General features: G+C 48.3%; 1 protein-coding gene across 1 annotated transcript in view; it reads left to right on the plus strand.

Moving 5' to 3' along the window:
* LOC140543382 (low-density lipoprotein receptor-related protein 1-like) overlaps window positions 1–12,541 on the plus strand; it is a 58,674-nt gene that overhangs the window by 18,196 nt on the left and 27,937 nt on the right. The window contains 14 exon segments of the mRNA XM_072666508.1: window positions 122–319; window positions 595–840; window positions 1,714–1,911; window positions 2,525–2,732; window positions 2,819–2,983; window positions 3,219–3,463; window positions 5,020–5,151; window positions 6,078–6,305; window positions 6,446–6,620; window positions 10,247–10,341; window positions 10,876–11,025; window positions 11,153–11,293; window positions 11,515–11,640; window positions 11,984–12,115. Coding sequence (XP_072522609.1) covers window positions 122–319; window positions 595–840; window positions 1,714–1,911; window positions 2,525–2,732; window positions 2,819–2,983; window positions 3,219–3,463; window positions 5,020–5,151; window positions 6,078–6,305; window positions 6,446–6,620; window positions 10,247–10,341; window positions 10,876–11,025; window positions 11,153–11,293; window positions 11,515–11,640; window positions 11,984–12,115 — 2,439 coding nt within the window.

Raw genomic sequence — 12,541 nt, forward strand, 5'->3', positions numbered from 1 at the left:
ATAAGCATGGTGCTAATAGCATGCGTAGCCTCTATGCTAATGTTATATTATTACCTATGAGGCTAATTGCTACATGCTTTGCTGCAGTGTTGACTGCCTATCATACATGCTTATCCTACAGCGCGCTGCATCAGCAAAGCATGGGTGTGTGACGGGGACAGCGACTGCGAGGACAACTCGGATGAGGATAACTGTGAGGCGCTGGTGTGTAAGCTCTCACACCACGTGTGTGCCAACGACACCACCGTCTGCCTGCCTGCGGAGAAGCTGTGCGATGGCAAAGACGACTGCCCCGACGGCTCCGACGAGAAGCTGTGCGGTAAGAACAGAGAGAGCCGTGTTTGCTCAGCAGAGGTGGCGAATCCAGGTCCAGAAATCAACTGCCTGGATGGCTGAGCTGCAGCTGGGGTAGATTTGTACTTTTTACTGGATTTGCCACCTCCGAAGGGAAGGTGATGGTAAATTTGTACATTGCGTGTTGAACTGTGTAGCAGTTTTCTCACAGGGTCCAACTGGAGTCTCAGTAGCCATGTGTCCTCGATGCACTTTTCTGCCTCTGTATTCTTCTCCCATCTCTGGTTCTGCTGTTCTCAGACCTGTGCTCGCTGGATAACGGCGGCTGCAGCCACAACTGCACGGTGGCACCAGGCGAAGGCATCGTGTGCTCGTGCCCGCTGGGTTTGGAGCTGGGCCCCGACAACAAGACGTGCCAGATCCAGGGCTTCTGTGCCAAACACCTGAAGTGCAGCCAGCGCTGCGAGCAGGACAAGTTCAACGTCAAGTGCTCCTGCTATGAGGGCTGGGTTCTGGAGCCGGACATGGAGAGCTGCAAGAGCACAGGTACAGACTAACGTGTGTCGGTGCTGAGTGATGTGGGAGAGGATGGGCTGCTATACCCACCCAGAGAGAGGATAGTTATTCTCTCTGATGGTTGGCTGTGGAATCCCAAAGCTTTGATTTGATTTCTGTGGGCTATGGGGAAGCATTGGAACTGGTGGTGATCAATCATCCAACACTGTGACCTCACTAACGCTTATTTGATCCTCACATACTTTTGTCCATATAATGTATTTCATTATTATAAACTCATGAACAGGATTTATTACAGTCACAGGTGAAGCTGGTGGTGGGTGGTGTGTAGTTACTGGCTCTTGTTTCAGCCTCTGGAAAGAGTTTGAGACCGATTGATGTAGATTGATTAAGAAAGTCTGTTTGACAGGTAGGGAAGTGCTGCAGGGTGACCCAGAGATGTTCTACAGAGTGCTGAAAAGTCCAGAGCAGAGCCAGAACGGGACGAGAGGATGACGAAAGTTAGGAAGAGAGAACTGGTTTCTGTGGTTTCTGGTGTTGGACGGAGGAAAACTGGAGGAGGTTTGTCCCCTCGCCCAGGAAGTGGTTTAGCCCAAAGGTCGTTTTATTGTGCAGGAAGTGGCGGTCTTGGGCTGAGGTGGTGGGTTGGTGTGGGTGGGCGGTGTGAGACGTGGTTGGCAGTGTAGTTGGGGGTTCAGTCATTGAATGGATGGAATATAAATGTCAGAAGAAAGGGAGGAGAGCAGGAGAAGGAGGAGGGAGTTTGTTTTGGCTGGCGGTTCAGTGGGTGTCGTCATTGGTTCAATATGCCAATCAGTGATATGGTTCATTTTCTGGGAAAACCTTCCAAGGGGAGAAAAGAACGGGAACACATCTCTGACACTCCTCTCTCTTTACCCTCAGATCCCTTCACGCCATTCATTATCTTCTCCAACCGTCATGAGATCAGGAGGATCGACCTACAGAAGGGTGAGTTTAGCGTGCTGGTGCCCGGTCTGAGGAACACCATTGCTCTGGACTTCCACCTGAACGAGAGCGCTCTGTACTGGACCGACGTGGTGGAGGACAAGATCTACAGAGGGAAGCTGTCAGAGAACGGTGGTGAGCAGGATGAACCTGTATGAAAAGCGGGCGAATGTGAGCACCACAGAAACCCTGAATCATAGCCCTGCAGATTTTAGCCCCACACCTCATCTAACACACCTGCTCCAGGTAATGAAGACGTGAAGGCACATCTGATTATTAAAGCCAGGTGTGGTGGACCTGAACTCTTCTGGATGGTAGATCTTCAGGACTAGGATTAGACACCCCTGGTTCAGAGTTACAAAACATACAAATCTATAATATACAAATATCACATATCACATAATCCTGTTATAAAATCTTTACAAATGAATGAGCTTCAGAAAACAAAAGGAACAAATGTGGTTGTTTACTCTTCAGTAAATACAAATACTGTCATTAAAAGCATCATTACAGCGAGTTTCAATAATAAAGTTCTGGTGAACCAATTGGAAGGAACCCTGGGGTTTCTGGGTATTGCAGTTCTGCCTCTTTTAAAGCATGTGGTTTTGGCTATCATTGTGTGTGTGTGTGTGTGTGTGTGCGTGTGTGTGTGTGTGAGAAGGTACTGTTTTGCTTGTGCAATGCTTTATTAATAGAGATTTCAGTTTTCTCTCACTGTCTCTTAAACCCCCCGCGCTGCCCGTCACAGCGGCTCTCACCAGCTTCGACGTGGTTATCCAGTACGGCCTGGCAACACCAGAAGGTTTGGCGGTGGACTGGATCGCTGGGAACATCTACTGGGTAGAGAGTAACCTGGACCAGATCGAGGTGGCCAAGCTGGACGGAACCATGCGCACCACACTGCTAGCAGGAGATGTGGAGCACCCCCGGGCCATCGCTCTAGACCCCAGAGAAGGGTAGGCGGGTCACTTCTGTCACTTCGGCTCAAAAGTCATTAGAACATGTTCATAATTCTCAACTGCATGTCCTTCCTGACCCACAGAATCCTGTTCTGGACGGACTGGGATGCCAGCATGCCGAGGATTGAGGCGGCCTCTATGAGCGGCGAGGGCCGGCGCACCATCCATAAGGAGACAGGAAACGGAGGCTGGCCAAACGGATTGACCGTAGACTACCTGGAGCGCCGCATTCTGTGGATAGATGCCAGGTAAGAAATGGCTCGCTGTAGCTGAGAGGCTCTTCTTCTCTGGAGCATCTAAAACCCTCAGCGCTCGTGAAGAACGAGCATGAGCACAGATAGACTGCTGTCGGCTGAATGGGTGGGGCTAAACTGCCGTATGGACTGAGTGGATCTGAGTTCTACAGACTGTCTGATTGGTTTCTCTCCGGGTGAGAATGAGAAGAGGAGTGGGCTTCATGCTTGTTTCTCTCTCCTCACTCAGATCTGATGCAATCTATTCTGCCAAGTACGACGGTTCCGGCCTGATTGAGGTTCTACGGGGGCATGAATACCTGTCACATCCGTTTGCCGTCACCATGTACGGAGGGGAGGTGTACTGGACAGACTGGCGCACAAACACCCTGGCCAAGGCCAACAAGTGGACTGGGAATAACGTAACGGTGGTCCAGAGAACCAACACACAACCGTTTGATCTTCAGGTCTACCACCCGTCAAGACAGCCTCAAGGTGAGGGCAGTGATCGACTCCTGATGTTCTGATCTGTGCAGGTGAAATTCAGAAGTCCATGTAGACATTTCACATCATGTTCATTAATGAGCCATGAACAGATTTCTAATCAGTGCATCAGGTGGTGTGTTCATAACCATCAGGTGGTGTGTTCATAACCATCAGGTGGTGTGTTCATAACCATCAGGCGGTGTGTTCATTACCATCAGGTGGTGTGTTCATAACCATCAGGCGGTGTGTTCATTACCATTAGGTGGTGTGTTCGTAACCATCAGGCGGTGTGTTCCTAAGCATCAGGTGGTATATTCATAGCCATCAGGTGGTATGTTCATAATCATCAGGTGGTATGTTCATAGCCATCAGGTGGTATGTTCATAATCATCAGGTGGTATGTTCATAGCCATCAGGTGGTATGTTCATAATCATCAGGTGGTATGTTCATAATCATCAGATGGTATGTTCATACATACACACTGTTGAGCATACACACACAGTGACAGTGAGCACATGTTCCTGGAGCTCACCTCAGTCCTCCTCTCCTCTCCTCTCTCCTCTCCTCTCCTCTCCTCTCCTTTCATCTCCTCTCCTCTCCTTTCATCTCCTCTCCTCTCTCCTCCTCTCCTCTCCTCTCCTCTCCTCTCATCTCCTCTCCCTCCTCTCCTCTCTCCTCCTCTCTCCTCCTCTCCTCTCTCCTCTCCTCTCCTCTCCTCTCCTTTCATCTCCTCTCCTCTCCTTTCATCTCCTCTCCTCTCTCCTCCTCTCCTCTCCTCTCCTCTCCTCTCATCTCCTCTCCCTCCTCTCCTCTCTCCTCCTCTCTCCTCCTCTCCTCTCTCCTCTCCTCTCCTCTCCTCTCCTCTCTCCTCTCCTCTCCTCTCCTCTCTCCTCCTCTCCTCTCTCCTCCTCTCCTCTCTCCTCTCCTCTCCTCTCCTCTCCTCTCTCCTCTCCTCTCCTCTCTCCTCCTCTCCTCTCTCCTCCTCTCCTCTCTCCTCCTCTCCTCTCCTCTTCTCTCTCCTCCTCTCCTCTCTCCTCCTCTCCTCTCTCCTCCTCTCCTCCTCTCCTCTCCTCTCCTCTCCTCTTCTCTCCTCTCCTCTCCTCTCTCCTCCTCTCTCCTCCTCTCCTCTCTCCTCTCCTCTCTCTCCTCTCTCATCTCCTCTCCTCTCTCCTCCTCTCCTCCTCTCCTCTCCTCTCCTCTCTCCTCCTCTCCTCTCCTCTCTCTCCTCTCTCCTCTCTCCTCCTCTCCTCTCCTCTCCTCTCCTCTCCTCTCCTCTCTCCTCCTCTCCTCTCCTCTCCTCTCCTCTCTCCTCTCCTCTCTCCTCCTCTCCTCTCCTCTCTCCTCATCTCCTCTCTTCTCTCCTCTCTCCTCCTCTCCTCTCTCCTCATCTCCTCTCTTCTCCTCTCCTCTCTCCTCTCTCCTCATCTCCTCTCTCCTCTCCTCTCTCCTCCTCTCCTCTCCTCTCCCTCCTCTCCTCTCGGAGTTTCAGTTTAATTCTGATTTATTTAGGATGAGCAGATACTCTGATTTGACTGACTGAAGGAAGGATGTTTTGTGTTTGTAGCTCCTAACCCGTGTGCAGGTAATGGAGGTTTGGGTCCATGTTCCCACCTGTGCCTGATCAACTACAACCAAACGTTCTCCTGCGCCTGCCCACACCTAATGAGACTCAGCTCAGACAACCACACGTGCTATGGTAAGCTACACGATGATGTAATCAGTAAGCAGGAGACCTTTTAGAGGACGTAAATACCACACAGCACACGGCCACTGGACTCTGGAGCAGTGGAGCTGTGAATCACGCTGCTCCATCTGGCAGTCTGATGGACGAGTCTCGGTCACCTGCCTGACTGCCCTGTGCCAACTGTAAAGTTTGGTGGGGGATTGATAATGGGGTTGGCCTGTAGGCTCTTTAGTTCCAGTGATGGGAATCTTAGTGCTTCAGCATTTGAAGACTCTGGACAGTTCCAGACCTGTGGAAGCATGTTTGGGGAAGACCCTGTTCTGCTCCAGCATGACTGACTGTGCCCCAGTATACAAAGCAGGCTTCATAAAGGCTGGGTTGCAGGCTAGGCCCTCTCGTCCAGCAGAACTTCCCTGATCAATCACACACTAACATGATAGAAGTTGGTTTTGATTTCAGGTTGTTCGTAATGTGCGTAAGTCTCCAGAACGATTCCAAACAGCTCCATGGAGATCAGCTTCAGTCTGATCTTAATTAATGGAAAGACTCCATTAATTAATTAATTACTTCATAATTACTTTAATTTACATGTAAGGCATTTAGCAGACGCTCTTCTCCAGAGCGACTTTCAAAAGTGCTTTGCTATTTACCCAAGAAAAACCTCAGCTAGTTTGAAAAGGCTAAATATTCAAAGATACCTCTAAGCTTAGACACTACTAAACACAAGTCAGTATGGAGACCACTCTGCTATTCACCAAGTACTCTCGGAAGAGGAGGGTCTTCAGTCTGGGTTTGAAGACAGCGATAATTCCATCCATAACATAATAAATGACTTATTTAATGCTCACCTTGTTCGTGGTGTTCAGGTCTTTGGAAAAATGGAAGGTCTATTGAACTGTGGTCACTCACTCATCCATTCCTTTTCCGTCCCTCTGCAGAGTCCCGTCAGTTCCTGCTGTATGCTCGTCAGATTGAGATTCGTGGGGTGGATATTTATAACCCCTACTACAACTACATCATTTCCTTCACCGTCCCCGACATCGACAATGTGACGGTGGTGGACTACGACGCGCTGGAGCAGAGGATCTACTGGTCAGACGTGCGAACGCAGACCATCAAGAGAGCATTTGTAAACGGGACGGGCGTCGAGACCGTGGTCTCTGCAGGTACGGCTCCGTACTACCCGTCACTGACCTGCCAGACTGGTCAGAAACCCAGGCAGGTGTTTGAGTCTTTCTGCCTTTTCTAAACAGTATAGGGAGTAGACTGCCTTACAGCCCGTCTGTTCATGTGTGTCTCCGTGCAGATCTGCCCAACGTTCATGGGCTGGCTGTTGATTGGGTGTCTCGGAACCTGTTCTGGACCAGCTACGACACCAACAAGAAACAAATCAACGTGGCCAGACTGGACGGCTCCTTTAAGAACGCTGTCATTCAGGGCTTGGACAAACCTCACTGTCTGGTGGTCCATCCAATACTGGGGTGAGTACCCCCACACTCACTGTCTCCAGATTTTTAACTTAAAGGTTCATTTTAATGGCAGGTCTGATCAGTCCGATCATCGTGCAGCGCAGCCATGAAGAGCAGATTTTAACTGTAAAAAATAAAGACATTAATGAAAAGTGTGAGAGAGTGAGTAATAAATAGAGAGAGAGAGTTAGAGAGAGTAGGTGTGAGAGAGTGAGAATGGGAAGAGAGAGTGAGAATGGGGAAGAGTGAGAGAGAGTGAAAATGGGGAGAGAGAGTGAGAATGGAGGACAGTGATAGAGTGAGAATTGGGGAGAGTGAGAATGGAGGAGAGTTAGAGAGAGTAAGAATGGAGGAGAGAGAGTGAAAGAGAGAATGGAGGAGAGTGAGAAAGAGTGAGAATGGGGAGAGTGAGAGGGAGTGAGAGAGAGTGAGAATATGGGAGAGTGAGAGAGAATGAGAATGGAGGAGAGTGTGAGAGAGTGAGAATGGGGGAGCGTGAGAGAGAGTGAGAATAGGGAAAGTGAGAGGGAGTGTAAGAGAGTGAGAATGGGGGAGAGTGAGAGAGAGTGTAAGAGTGAGAATGGGGAGAGTGAGAGAGAGTGTAAGAGAGTGAGAATGGGGGAGAGTGAGAGAGAGTGAGAATAGGGAAAGTGAGAGGGAGTGTAAGAGAGTGAGAATGGGGGAGAGTGAGAGAGAGTGTAAGAGTGAGAATGGGGAGAGTGAGAGAGAGTGTAAGAGAGTGAGAATGGGGGAGAGTGAGAGAGAGTGAGAATGGGGGAGAGTGAGAGAGAGTGTAAGAGAGTGAGAATGGGATCTTTTCCTCACCTTTTTAGAACTTCAGCAGCTGGTGGAATGTTTTCCTCTGTGAGTCTCTGTCTGAGGCTAAAATGAGAATCAGATTGTGTGTGTGTGTGTGTGTAAGTGTGTATCTGTGTGTGTGTGTGTGAGAGAGAGTGTGTGTGTGAGTGAGAGAGTGTATGTGAGAGAGAGAGTGTGTGTGTAAGTGAGAGTGTGAGAGTGTGTGTGTGTGTAAGTGAGAGAGTGTGTGTGTGTGAAAGAGTGTGTGTGTGTGTGAGATTGAGTGTGTGTGTGTGTGTGAGATTGTGTGTGTGAGTGTGTGTGTGTGTGAGATTGTGTGTGTGTGAGTGTGTGTGTGTGCGAGAGATTGTGTGTGTGTGTGTGTGAGTGTGTGTGTGTGAGATTGTGTGTGAGTGTGTGTGTGAGATTGTGTGTGAGTGTGTGTGAGATTGTGAGTGTGTGTCTGAGATTGTGTGTGTGTGTGTGTGAGATTGTGTGTGAGTGTGTGTGAGATTGTGAGTGTGTGTCTGAGATTGTGTGTGAGTGTGTGTGTAAGATTGTCTGTGAGATTGTGTGTGAGATTGTGTGTGAGTGAGTGTGTGTGTGAGTGAGTGTGTGTGTGGGATTGTGTGTGAGTGTGTGTGTGAGATTGTGTGTGAGTGAGTGTGTGTGTGAGATTGTGTGTGAGTGAGTGTGTGAGATTGTGTGTGAGATTGTGTGTGAGTGAGTGTGTGTGTGAGATTGTGTGTGAGTGTGTGTGTGAGATTGTGTGTGAGTGTGTGTGTGAGATTGTGTGTGAGTGAGTGTGTGTGTGAGATTGTGTGTGAGTGAGTGTGTGAGATTGTGTGTGAGATTGTGTGTGAGTGAGTGTGTGTGTGAGATTGTGTGTGAGTGAGTGTGTGAGATTGTGTGTGAGATTGTGTGTGAGTGAGTGTGTGTGAGATTGTGTGTGAGTGAGTGTGTGAGATTGTGTGTGAGATTGTGTGTGAGTGAGTGTGTGTGTGAGATTGTGTGTGAGTGTGTGTGTGAGATTGTGTGTGAGTGAGTGTGTGTGTGAGATTGTGTGTGAGTGAGTGTGTGAGTGTGTGTGTGAGATTGTGTGTGAGTGAGTGTGTGTGTGAGATTGTGTGTGAGTGTGTGTGTGTGATTGTGTGTGAGTGAGTGTGTGTGTGAGATTGTGTGTGAGTGTGTGTGTGTGTGAGATTGTGTGTGAGTGTGTGTGTGAGATTGTGTGTGAGTGTGTGTGTGAGATTGTGTGTGAGTGAGTGTGTGTATGAGATTGTGTGTGAGTGTGTGTGTGTGTGAGATTGTGTGTGAGTGTGTGTGTGAGATTGTGTGTGAGTGAGTGTGTGTGTGAGATTGTGTGTGAGTGTGTGTGTGTGTGAGATTGTGTGTGAGTGTGTGTGTGAGATTGTGTGTGAGTGTGTGTGTGAGATTGTGTGTGAGTGAGTGTGTGTGTGAGATTGTGTGTGAGTGTGTGTGTGTGTGAGATTGTGTGTGAGTGTGTGTGTGAGATTGTGTGTGAGTGAGTGTGTGTGTGAGATTGTGTGTGTGTGTGTGTGTGTGAGATTGTGTGTGAGTGTGTGTGTGAGATTGTGTGTGAGTGTGTGTGTGTGTGAGTGTGTGTGTGAGATTGTGTGTGAGTGTGTGTGTGAGATTGTGTGTGAGTGAGTGTGTGTGTGAGATTGTGTGTGAGTGTGTGTGTGTGTGAGATTGTGTGTGAGTGTGTGTGTGAGATTGTGTGTGTGTGAGTGTGTGTGTGAGATTGTGTGTGAGTGTGTGTGTGAGATTGTGTGTGTGTGAGTGTGTGTGTGAGAGAGAGTGTGTGAGTGTGTGTGTGAGATTGTGTGTGAGTGAGTGTGTGTGTGAGATTGTGTGTGAGTGTGTGTGTGAGATTGTGTGTGTGTGAGTGTGTGTGTGAGATTGTGTGTGAGTGTGTGTGTGAGTCTTTTCCACTTCCATATGGAGGAGCTGGTCGGTTGTTTTCAGAGATTTGATTCAAGGACATAATCAGTACAGAGAGCAGCTTCACTCTAACTGCCTGTTTGCAGGAAATGAAGGGTTTTAGAGTTAAACACAGCCCCCTGGACTGATCCACACACACACATACACACACACACACACACACACTGTCTGTTTGGCACAAATAAACGAGCAGTTTCTGAAGTGTGTGTGGAATACTGTCTGTCCTGTTTCCGTTTGGGTCTGTGAGCAGCTCCTCTTAGAGAATCTGATCTGCTGTGCACGGGGACGGACTGCAGAGGAGCAGGAGGAACAGCCCAGTCCCAGCCTAGTCCCAGCCCAGTCACTACCCAGTCCCAGCCTAGTCCCAGCCCAGTCACTACCCAGTCCCAGCCTAGTCCCAGCCCAGTCACTACCCAATCCCAGCCTAGTCCCAGCCCAGTCCCAGCCCAGTCACTACCCAGTCCCAGCCCAGTCCCAGCCTAGTCCCAGCCTAGTCCCAGCCCAGTCACAGGCCAGTTGATGCCTTAGTGCAGTCTGGAGCCTCCAGCATGTCTTTCTAATGTCCTTCACCATTCTCAGAAGGTCCGTGTTGCTAGGGGCAACCCTCTGTTCTTAAAGAGATGAAATGAAATGACCTGAGAAACGAAACTGAACAAATCAGCCTTGAAATATCTGCACTCATCTCAGTACACAGACGTGACAATCTCTTGGTGTTTGTGTTGGTGAGCAGAATCCGGCGTCGGCTGACAAAAGCTCAGAGATCCCAGAGATCCCAGTGATCCCAGAGCTTTAATGGTTTGGATCTCACTCTCACTGTCTGATAATTAACCCCTTTCAGCACACTGTCTAATAACGCACAACCTTAAACCTTCTAGAAAGCTCTACTGGACAGATGGAGACAACATCAGCATGGCCAACACAGACGGCAGTAATCGCAGCGTCCTCTTCACCAGCCAGAAAGGACCAGTGGGTGAGTGTCTTTTTTCTGGACAGTCCGATTAGAGCTCTGATTAGAGTCAGACTGAGCTCCGGGGTTCCGGCATGCTTCACTTATCAAACACCTCCCTCTTACTCTCCTTATCTTTCACCTGCACAATAGTGTCCGAGTGAGGGGCTGGCTCTGCAGGTCGGGTTCAGATTCTAGCCCATTTCCAGAGGAACCGTCTCTGAAATACTGTGTAAACCTCAGATAGCTCCCTGCTCCCTACATAGTGGACTACATAGGCCACAAAGACCACACACCACAACCCTAAGGTTTATGAACTCTTCAGCGTGGGTGTGTACTTAAGCCCCGCCCCTCCCTGCCCACTTTACTATGATAGGCTGCACCTAGAAGCCCAGTGTTGATCTTTGACAGTGCAGTTTTGAAATTGTTAGATGTTTATTAGAGTTCTGTTGGAGGCCTTGGATATTCATACTGCTTTAGTGTCCTTTGTTACAGCGCCTCCTGGTGCTGTGGTAGGCTCATTGCACTTATTTAACTCTCCATTCTCCTGCTCTGCAGGTCTGTCCCTGGACTTTGATGAGAATCGTCTGTACTGGGTCAGCTCCGGCAACGGCACCATCAGCCGCTGCAACCTTGACGGTACCGGACTGGATGTGCTGGAGGGGGTGAAGGGCAAACTCAGCAAGCCCTCCACTCTGGCTATAATGGGTACGGCACCGAGCGGCTGATTAAGCCACAGTCACAGCATGACTATCACCAGAGTCCCTCTTCTGATGATTGACTGGGTTCTAACGCCTGTTGGGTTCTAACGTCTCTTGGGTTCTAATTGTTCCAGGTGAGAAGCTTTGGTGGGCGGATCAGGGAACAGATCAGATCGGCACCTGTGATAAGAAAGATGGAGAGAACTGGAAAGTTCTGCGGAACAGCACCTCGCCCATGATGCACATGAAGATCTACAACGAGACTGTGCAAACAGGTAGTGTGTGTGAGTGTGTGTGAGTGTGATGGTTTTATTTGATTTATTTCCAAAAAGTAAAAATCAGCAAAGAAATGGAAATATTCATATGCATTTTATATTAACATTTATTTACTCATTATTCTTCAATAAATCACATATCTGCTGGGCTCTCTGAGGAGGTGGGCTCACTGAGGAGGTTTGGGTGATTAAGGGGTAAATGGTGTCTTTGCTGTCTTCAGGCTCCAACCTGTGCAGTAATAATAATGGAGACTGCTCTCAGCTCTGCCTCCCCACCTCTCCCACCACCCGCGCCTGTATGTGCACTGCCGGATACAGCCTGAGGAGTGGACAGCAGTCCTGCGAGGGTAATGCATACACACACACACACAAACACACACATATATATATATATATATATATATATATATATATATATATATATATATATATATATATGAATGTTGCAGGGTTGCATGTGGTTCTGTTCAGGTCAGTCTTTTATGTTTCCTGTTCGCTTTGATCTCAGAACAGTAAAATCTCTAAACTAACCAGCTTTGATCCAGTCAGTCATTCTGAACAGTGTGTTTATGAAGCACATCAGTACTGTAAACACACAGTGTCCAACAGCAGTGCACACACACACACACACACACACACACACACTGCTGTAATACTGTGAGTGTGAGTGAGGTTTGCTGTTGGTTGAAGGTGTGGGCTCCTTCCTGCTGTACTCTGTTCATGAGGGAATCAGGGGCATCCCGCTGGACCCCGCCGACAAGTCTGACGCTCTGGTGCCGGTCTCTGGTTCCTCGCTAGCCGTCGGCATCGATTTCCATGCAGGTGAGTGACACACCTCTACATTATCCAACATCATAAGGTTTAGGTTTATATGTCCAAAAATCTTCTCAGGCTTTATAAATCAATAAAATTCACTATAAATTATTAACATTATTCCTAATGAGCAGCTCAAAATATTGAATCCAACATTCAACAGAATATTAATAATATTTCTGTTTCAGTAAAATATCACAATATATATAAAACAACATGTATTATTTGCATATTGTAAATAACATTCATATTATAGAATTTAAATCAATAAACAGATTTATGAATATAGCTCATATTTCAAAATGAGTGAATTTAAAGAACCTTCGCTGTTATATCGCTCTCCTTTCCCCATCCAGCCAGAACAAAACACACAGCGCCCCCAAATGCACAGACAAAGCGACTGTTCGAAGTGCGCTGTCGTCATTATTTTATTTT

Source organism: Salminus brasiliensis, chromosome 21 (genome assembly GCF_030463535.1).
Source record: "Salminus brasiliensis chromosome 21, fSalBra1.hap2, whole genome shotgun sequence".
In the NCBI taxonomy this organism is placed as follows: Eukaryota; Metazoa; Chordata; class Actinopteri; order Characiformes; family Bryconidae; genus Salminus; species Salminus brasiliensis.